The following is a 9,827-nucleotide window of genomic DNA, read 5'->3' on the forward strand; positions in this document are numbered from 1 at the left end:
AGTTCCTTTTTTCAAAGAATACCATCGAGGCGCTTGAGTGGCTCAGTCGGTTGAGCGTCTGACTCTTGGTTTCGGCTCACGTCATGATCTCAGAGTCCTGGGATCGGGCTCTGTGCTCAACAAAGAGTCTGTTTGTCCCTCTCCCTCTGCTCCTTTCCCTGCTCATGCTCTCTCTCTCCCAAATAAATAAGTGTATAAAATCTTTAAAAAATAGTAATAATACCATCAACTTCAGTCCAGGTCCAAAATTAAAACTTAGGAATTAGAGGTGTCTGGCTGACTCAGTCAGTAGAACATGCAGCTCTTGATCTCAGGGTCATGAGTTCAAGCCCAACATTGAACGTGGAGTGTACTTAAAAATAAATAAATAGGGGCGCCTGGGTGGCTCAGTCGTTAAGCGTCTGCCTTCGGCTCAGGTCACGATCCCAGGGTCCTGGGATCAAGCCCCACATCGGGCTCCCTGCTCCGCAGGAAGCCTGCTTCTCCCTCTCCCACTCCCCCTGCTTGTGTTCCCTCTCTTGCTGTGTCTCTCTCTGTCAAATAAATAAATAAAATCTTTAAAAATAAATAAACAAACAAACAAAAAAATAGAACTTAGGAATCACTCTATATCTCTTCATCCCTTATCAGGCATACCTCATCATCAATAAGACTTAGGGATTTTAATTTCTTAATACTGATCCACATTTCTTTGTTTCCTGTCAATAGTCATCTCTAACCAAATGGCTACAATAACATTCCAGCTGGCCTTTCTGAATCCTCTCCTTTTCCTCTCCAATTCATCTTCCTTCCTGTAGCTATGGTGATTGTTGGAAATCGAATCATGCACCTAATATTCTTAGACTAATGATCAAAATATTTGTTATGGCCTATAATGTCTTGCATGAATTGAATTTTTCCTCCTTTCCTGCCACATCTTAAACTATTCTCTGCACTTTGGCACATGGATTTCTTTCATTTCCTTTTTTTTTTTTTTTCTTAAGTAGGCTCTACACCCACATGGGGCCTGAACTCATGACCCTGAGATTAAGAGTTGCATGCTTTCCCAACTGAGCTAGCCAGGTGCTCCTCTTTCATTTCCTTAAAAGGTCCTGTTCTTTTCATGCTCAATCATGTTCCATCCTAACTCAGGACCTTCATAATGATGTTTTTTATACCTGGAAGCCCTTTCCCTTTGTCCATTTGGACTTTTATAACAAAAATGCCATCAACTGGGTAGTTATTGAACAACTGAAATTTTTTCTTATATTTCCGGAAGCTGGAAGTCCAAGATCAGGGTGCCAGCATGGTCAGGTGAGAGCCCTCTTCCAGGTTGCAGACTTCTCATTGTATCCTTACATGCTGAAAGACCAAGCTAACTGTTTAGGTTCTCTATTATAGGAGCATTAATCTCATTCATGAGGGCTCCACCTTCCTGACCTAATAAATGCTTTCCAAAGGTCCATCTCCTAATACCATCACAGGGGGCATTAGGATTTCAGTATATAAATTTGATGGGGGACGCAAACATTCAGACCATAGTACTCCCTTTTCACTAAATGAACTTCTGTTAATAATCCTTAAGAGCTTAACTCAGTTATCACTTTTGCAGGAAAGTTTTCCCTGACTCTCCTTTTATCCACTTCCTCTACTATTTGCCCTCCTATTATATATGTTCTCATTGCTTCCTGCAGTTTTCCTTAATAGTGCTTATCATTGATTGTAGTTTTTGGTGTTTATTAGTGTAATTATCTGTGCATCCCCTGAGTTATAAGCTTTTTGAGAATATAAATTGATTGTGTCTGTCTGTCTCACTAATACATAGAGAATATTCAACAAAGTAAAAAGAATCGAATTTGAGAGATAGGAGATAACTCTAGAATTTGGAAGAGGAAGCAGCTCTCCTGGCTACTCATTACTGTAATGCTAAAAGCATAAATCATTTTCACTGTATTTGTAAAAAGATAGTAGGTATGAAGAGATGATAGTCATTTTTCTGTATGGTGTCTGAAAATAGTATCTTTGCACAAAAGTTAGGAGTCAAGGAGGAGGCCTTGATAAATTTACAATAAATGTACTACACTTTAAATTTCCTTCAGAGACTTGCCAATAAATGTAGTTCAGCAGTTTCAGGGGGAGCGTTTGCCATACACAAAGAATAATATGATTCAAGGATACACCTTTAGGGGCGCTTGGGTGGCTCAATCGGTTAGGCATCTGCCTTTGGCTCAGGTTGAGGTCTTGGGGTCCTGGGATCGAGCCCCACATCGGGTTCCCTGCTCAGCAGGGATCCTGCTTCTCCTCCTCCCTCTGCCCCTCCTCCCACTCATACACGCATGCTCTCTCATTCTAAAATAAATAAAATCTTAAAAAAAAAGATACATCTTTCACTGCTTATATAAAAAAACCCCTGCTACCCAGAAAAAGTAGGATTCTAAAGTACTGAGTTGTATGTAGTTTAAAATCAGATAATAAAAAGAAATAATGGGGTGCCGGAAGTGGCTCAGTCAGTTAAGCATCCCACTCGATTTCAGCTCAGGTCATGAAATTGAGCCCTGTGTGGGCTCAGCATGGCATCTACTTGTCCCTCTCCCTCCACGCCCCTCCCCCCCCACTGCCTGCTTGCACAGGCACACTCTCTCTCTCAAATAAATAAATAAAATATTTTTTTTAAAAAAAAGTACTACTCTTATTCTCGTTCTTCTAGTTGGTCTCCTTTTCCTGGACAAGGCTTATAGGAAGATTGTTGACCTGAATTTTCAATCTCTGTTAGATGGTAAGTCCAAACACTTATCCATTAAAAATTTGTTGAATATTTACAAGTGTAATTTGCTCCTTGAGAACTCTTTCATATATGAAGTTAAATATAAACAATAATAATAATAATTTGTCCTTAGAAATGTGTATTAGACATATAATTGCTTGGGTAATGTTCTAAATATTGGGTAGGGTTTAAAAGAAATTATATTTGGGGCACCTGGGTGGCTCAGATGTTTGAGCGTCTGCCTTCGGCTCAGGTCATGATCTCAGGGTCCTGGGATCAAGCCCCGCATCGGGCTCCCTGCTTGGCAGGGAGCCTGCTTCTCCCTTTCCCTCTACTGTTCCCCCTGCTTGTGCTCTCTCGCTCTCTCTGTCAAATAAATGAAATCTTTAAAAAAAAAAATTATATTTTTAATTATTACTAGATTGTAAGCAATGATTAGTAATAGCTATTTCCGTAATTCAAAAATTACCATTCTGAGTACTTATACTATATCAGGCATTTGTATTATTTATATCAACACTTTGAGGTAAGTATTCCTTGTTTTACAAATTAGGGAACTGTAGCTCAAAAGAAGTAAGTGTGCTTAGGATCCCTCAGGTTGTAAGGAAAGGCAGTATTTAAACTTGTTTAGGTTATATTTAAACCCATGCTAAACCAAGTTCTGTTCCGTATATGATAAAATCTTGAGTTTTTATAAGATGTCTATGTTTGGGGCACCTGGGTGGCTCAGTCAGTTAAGCATCTGCCTTTGGCTCAGGTCATGATCTCAGGGTCCTGGGATCGAGCTCTGCGTTGGGCTCCCTGATCAGCCGGGAGTCTGCTTCTCCCTCTCCCTCTGCCTCTATCCCCGACTCATTCTCTCTCAAAGAAATAAAATCTTTAAAAAAAAAAAAGAATGTCTATGTTCACTATATATATGTTGATTTATGTGCTTGAAAATAAAATGGAGAGGATACTTAGACAGTTAGTAGTTTGAAGGTATTTCTAGCTTATGTATATATTTGAAAATAAGTAATACCGTGTTTTGATTTTTTTTTTTTCCCTTCCTCAGAGGATAAAGCTCCTCCTTCCTCCCTTTTAGTTCATAAGCTTATTTTTCAGTACATTGAGGAACAGGAATCCTGGAAGAAGAAATGTACAACACAGCATCAAGTACCCAAGGTAAATCTGATTGAAGTATTTTGTAGGAAAATTATATGTCCCAAAAAGCAGAACTGAAATGTCATATATTTAATCCTGAAACTATAAATATATTAAATTGCTTAACTTCAAGGGATTCTTTATAAAAAAGCCACTAAAAATAGAAATGTTTTCATAATTTTTTTTCCCTCAATTTTTCCTAGATGCTTCAAGAAATCTCAATGGTAGTGAGCCATTGTAGACTCCTTGGAGAGGAAATTGAGTTTTTAAAGAGATGGGGACCAAATTATAACCTAATGAACATAGATGTGACTAATACTGAGTAAGTATTTTATTTCCCCAGGGCTGCCATAACAAAGTACCACAAACTCAGTGGCTTAAAACAACAGCAATTTATTGTTTCACAGTTCTGGAGGCTAGAAGTCTGAGATCGAGATGTTAGCAGGGTTGGTTCTTTCCAAGGGGCTGTGAAGGGGAATCTGTTCCATGCCTATCTCCTAACTTCTAGTGATTTGCTGGCAGTCATTAGCATACCTTGGCTTATAAATATATAATCCTAGTATCTGCTTTCATCTTCACATGATGTGCTTCCTGTGTGCATGTTTGTGTCCACATGTACCCTTTTTATAAGGACACCAATCATTTTGGGTTAGGGGACCATCCCACTCCAGCAGGACCTCATCTTAATTAATTAAATCTGCAGTTACCTTATTTCCAAAATAAGGTCCCATTCTGAGTTGCTGGAGACGAAGGCTTCAACATATGGATGGCAGGAGGGGACATAGTTCAACCCATAACAGTAGATAGTCAAAAATTTATTAAAATGATTTATTTTAATGAGTTTTATGACTAACAATGAAAATGATACTACTAATAATAATGCTTTGTTCCAGATTTTTTACCCATTGTCCATTTGATAAGGACAAGTAAATAATGTACTACCTAAGTTTCCATATGAGTATAAAAGGAAAATGTATTTGTTTCATTCTGTTTTTGTTTTGTATTTTTAATTGAAGATCTTGTCTTTTATAGATTGAGGCTTTTATTCTCCAGCTCTACAGCATTTGCAAAATTTGAGATAACTTTGCCTCTCTCAGTCCATTTTCCAACTGTCCCATTACCTTTCTCCATTCAAAATCACCTTGGAAACATTGGGTAAGTAAAGAGCCACCAGGATAGGGCTCCTAACTACCTTTTTACCTATGTTATATCATTTGAAAGATCTCTCAAAGTGGTCAGAAATAATGCATATACCATTATTGGATATACCAGTAATGGATAATCCCCCATAGTGAGTGCCAAATGTCACTTCTCTCTGACTTCATTTTGAAAAATTTGTTCTTTTAAAGTCAGTGACCTTCATTTTTACCTCCAGGGGATGCTGGAGACCATTGGTCTATTTTATACTTGCTGTACTTTTTGAATACTCTTACCTAAAGCAGGAACCAAGAAGGAAAAAAATGGGTATAAGCTTAGCCCAGATCATATATAAACAACTTTTATGGCCTTAAAAACAGAATAAGCGCTTAATCATTTAATAATCACTTAAAAAGCTGTGTAGTCATAATGCTTTTGTCAATTAGTCTTTGTAATCAGATATAACAATATTTCATTCCTACCATATATTTTGTGACTTTTTAGACACACTGCTGACAGTTTGTAAGGTGGCAGAGTTTAGAATGCACCCACCTCAAATCCATCAGCAAACACCAACAATTCAGATTTTTAGCTAAGTCAAGATACCTCACAGTTCATAGAGAATTGCTCTTTGGCCTCGTTTTGGAATCTCAATTCCAATTGGGCAGGCTATTTCTAGAAATGCCTACTTGTGCTTCCTAAGAGACTCAGAGACCATCCCCAAAAACATGAATTCCAATGAAATGGACGTAAGTGTCCAGAAAAATTAATGAACCTTTTGTTCTTTCCAGCCACGATGAAATCACTGCAATTCTATCTAAAGTACCACTGGAGGACAACTACCTAAAGAATGTAGTCAAGCAAATTTACCAAGATCTGCTTCAGGACTGCCATTTCTATAGCTGTAACAACCAAGCACAGTGCACTTCCTAATGATACTATGTCAGAGTATCCATTGCTATTTAATCTTTGTCTTTAGGTCATAGAATGAAGCCTAATAAAATTCCTTCTGATGATGTTATAGTTAATTTGTATGGTTAGTTTTTAAATTTCTGCAGTCAGGAACAATGGACAGCCTCAAATACCATATTATCAACCTGCTCCTCTTTTTACAAAAGGTTTAAATAGTAGAACACTTAGGGGGAAATTTCTTCTAATTAAAGTTGTGCTCTCTGCTATAGGGCAAGCCCTGAGAAGTAACATTAAGTATAAGAGGAGCTGTCACCTCTGACAAAAACATTAGCCATTTCCTCATATATAGAACTATGATTTTCAAGTTGCCTGGCTTCTGCCTAGCAGGTATTTCTGGAATAGAGATCTATCTTTCTACAAACTTTTCATCCTTCTTTTTCTCCATTGCAGAAATATTAAGAAAAAAACAGTAGCACTCAGCTATTCAAATGGTTGCCATCTTTTCTTGAGGGCCTTGCCTTCTTTTATTATATAATGTCTATTAATGTTTTCTTAAGTATAATTTTATAGAGAAAGTTAATTCATTTTGGCCCAGTACATATATGTAAATATATTAATTTTCTTGTATGTTTGTGATGTGTAGGGAGATATATATAGAAATACATAGAGCTGTATAGAGAGATACTCTTCTGTCTGGACAGTTTCCATCTTTCTGAAGGATGCTTTGCAGCAAGATTCTCGGTCTCTTTCTATTAAATAATTGTACTTCAAACAATGTATCACATTCAAAACCACCAATTTTGTCAAGTTCTGGCAGTAGTAATGGATTTAATGTGAGTATTGGTTTTTGAAGCCACACCCTTCTCATAAAAAAAAATAAGCATATCCACTGATGCTGAATGATCGGTATTATCTGTGAGATAGATAAGTATGAGAAAACTTGTACCCAAACTTTAGTCAAATCCTAATCATGGTAATTTTTGTTTCTTTTATATTTAATTCTAAACTAAAGTATATTGCATTTTTAAACTAATTCATCTAAAATTTTGCTTTATACTTTAGGATCTGGTTAAAGTCCTATGGGTCTCATGAATATTATCTTCGCTCTTGAATTGGCTTTTACTTCTGAGCTATTGGTGAAAAAGATGACATGGTCTTTTAAGCTTTGAAAGTCAACATAAAATTCATTTTTCATAAAAATCAGGATGTAAACGTTCTTTATTTCTGTGAACTCCTTGAAAAATTTTTAAAGTCACCAATATGGTCTGTTTTCCATGAAACTTAAATTAGTTTTCTTACTGGAGTTACTTCTTTTCTGTAAACCTGAAAAGTAGAGGTTTTGTTTTATGCATTTTGGTAACCTGGAATGGACCAACTCCAAGAATGATTTGGCTTGTAATTATGATCTCTGCTTCCTGGGTTTGGCTACATAATTGTAATATTTATTTATTTGCATTTGTATTTGTTCAAAGGATTGGCTATTTTTATAAAATTTTTTGGAAGTTGTTCCTTCACTGATTAGAAGCAGGTTGGTTTTTGCACTATTAAAATAAGTTTATTATATGAAATCTTTTTAAGCTGTGTCTCTTTATGAAGTGAAGAGGGTTTTTTGGGTTGGTTGGTTGGTTGGTTGGTTGGTTGGTTTTACCATGTGTTCAATAGACCTTTGAAGATAGACCAAAGGAAGCTCCTTCCAGAAACACCCACTTATTTGAAAACTGAGATAAGATTGAAATATGTCAGGACCTGAGTATAAGAACTATATACAAACCATAGTTATCCCTATGTCCTATGTCTCTGAAAGACAATAAAAGAAAACTATTTTAAGTTCCTCAGGAAACTATCATTTCTATGAGCTAATGGAGTGGTTCTCAAAGTTTAGTCCCTAGACTAGTGGTGTCAGCTTCACCCCACACCTGCTGAATCAGAAACACTAGCGGTAGGGACCAGTATTCTGTGTTGTGTTTATTTTTTTTAACTTCCTTTTTTTATTTTTTATTTATTTTTTTTTTTTTTAAAGATTTTTATTTATTTATTTGACAGAGAGAGACACAGTGAGAGAGGGAACACAAGCAGGGGGAGAGGGAGAGGGAGAAGCAGACTCCCCGCTGAGCAGGGAGCCCGATGCGGGGCTCGATCCCAGGACCCTGGGATCGTGACCTGAGCCGAAGGCAGATGCTTAACGACTGAGCCACCCAGGTGCCCCTTAACTTCCTTTTTTAAAAAACAGCGTCACTGAAATGTAATTTACATCATATAATTCACCTTTTAAAGTGCACAATTGGGATGCCTGGGTGGTTCACTTGGTTAAGCGTCTGCCTTTGGCCCAGGTCATGATTCCAGGGTCCTGGGATCGAGCCCCGAGTCGGGCTCCTTGCTCACTGGGGAGCCTGCTTCTCCCTCTCCCTCTGCCTGCTGCTCCCCCTCCTTGTGCTCTCTCTGTGCCAAATAAATAAACAAAATCTTTAAGAAAATAAAATTTAAAAAAAAGAAGTGGTATATATATACAAAGGAATACTACTCAGCCATCAAAAAAAAGAAATCTTGCCATTTGCAACGGACATGGATGGAACTAGGGGGTATTATGCTAAGCAAAATAAGTCAATCAGAGAAAGACAATTATATGTTCTCACTAATGTGGAATTTAAGAAACAAAACAGGATCATAGGGGAAGAGAGGAAAAAATAAAACGAAATCAGAGAGGGAAACAAACCATGAGACTCTTAATCATAGGAAACAAACTGAGGGTTGTTGAGGGGGAGGGGGTAACTGGGTGATGGACATTAAGGAGGGCACATGATGTAATGAGAACTGGGTATTATATAAGACTGATGAAACACTGACCTCCACCTCTGAAACCAATAATACATTATATGTTAATTAATTGAATTTAAATTTAAATTTTTTTTAAAAAAGAAACTCTCTGTGATAGTTGTTTGCCAAATTTCCCCCTAATTTGTGGTTTTATTTGACTTTAGTTATTCTAGGTTTTGCCATTTAGAATTTTAAAGATATGTAGTCTAATGTATCAATATCTCCCCCTCCGATTTCCCCCCTTCATTCTTGCCCTCCTGCTATCTTTTTTTTTTAACATATAATGTATTATTTGTTTCAGAGGTACAGATCTGTGATTCAACAGTCTTGCACAATTCACAGCACTCACCATAGCACATACCTTCCCCAATGTCTATCACGCAGCCACCCCATCCCTCCCACCCCCCCACCACTCCAGCAACCCTCAGTTTGTTTCCTGAGATTAAGAATTTCTCATATTCCTGGCTGGCTCAGTAGGAGCACATGACTCTTAATCTCGGGTTCGTGAGTTTGAGCCGCATATTTGGTGTAGAGATTACTTAAATAAAAAAGAAAAAAACAAAAACAAAATTGTCTATTGCCACTATTATTTACTATTGTTCAGGAAGTGTCACTGGGTGTAATAATTAAAGATAAATAATAAAAGATGTAAATTTTGGGAAAGATTTACAGATATGACTGCATACCTAGATAGTTTAAGGGACAATATGCAGGGAATAGGAATTTCATTTTAATGAAAGGTCAAAGTCACATGTGATTTCATTCAGCCAAGAGGGGCTGTGGGTTTGCAGATGCTCTAAGGAAGGGGTGTGAAGAAGGAGAGGTAAAGGTGGGTATATTTGGTATGGAAGGCAGTTACTATTATCCCCAGGTACTATCTGTAATTACTAAGTTAGGTTGAGTCTACCCCCAGAATGCTTCCTGAATTCTGTCATTGCTCTAACTCAAGCAAGCCTTCATCCCTAGTCTGAAATACTGCAAGAGGCTTCCTAACAGTTTTTGCTGTCCTTACTATCTCTTTCCTGAAATCTCTCCTTCACTGCCACAGGACAACGATGGGAGGATTAAATAAAAACTTCAT

At 37.4% G+C, this 9,827-nt stretch overlaps 1 protein-coding gene across 1 annotated transcript in view; it reads left to right on the plus strand.

Moving 5' to 3' along the window:
* The window catches only part of KNL1 (kinetochore scaffold 1), a 35,250-nt gene extending 27,750 nt beyond the window's left edge, over positions 1–7,500 (plus strand). The window contains exons 17-21 of the mRNA XM_081830906.1: positions 2,687–2,755; positions 3,795–3,904; positions 4,087–4,205; positions 4,916–5,038; positions 5,812–7,500. Of these exons, the coding sequence (XP_081687032.1) occupies positions 2,687–2,755; positions 3,795–3,904; positions 4,087–4,205; positions 4,916–5,038; positions 5,812–5,953 (563 nt within the window). The 3' untranslated portion in view covers positions 5,954–7,500. The remainder of the gene's footprint in view (positions 1–2,686; positions 2,756–3,794; positions 3,905–4,086; positions 4,206–4,915; positions 5,039–5,811) is intronic.
* Positions 7,501–9,827: the final 2,327 nt, after the last annotated feature.

This window comes from Leptonychotes weddellii, chromosome 9 (genome assembly GCF_054177405.1).
Source record: "Leptonychotes weddellii isolate Sample4059 chromosome 9, ASM5417740v2, whole genome shotgun sequence".
NCBI lineage: Eukaryota > Metazoa > Chordata > Mammalia > Carnivora > Phocidae > Leptonychotes > Leptonychotes weddellii.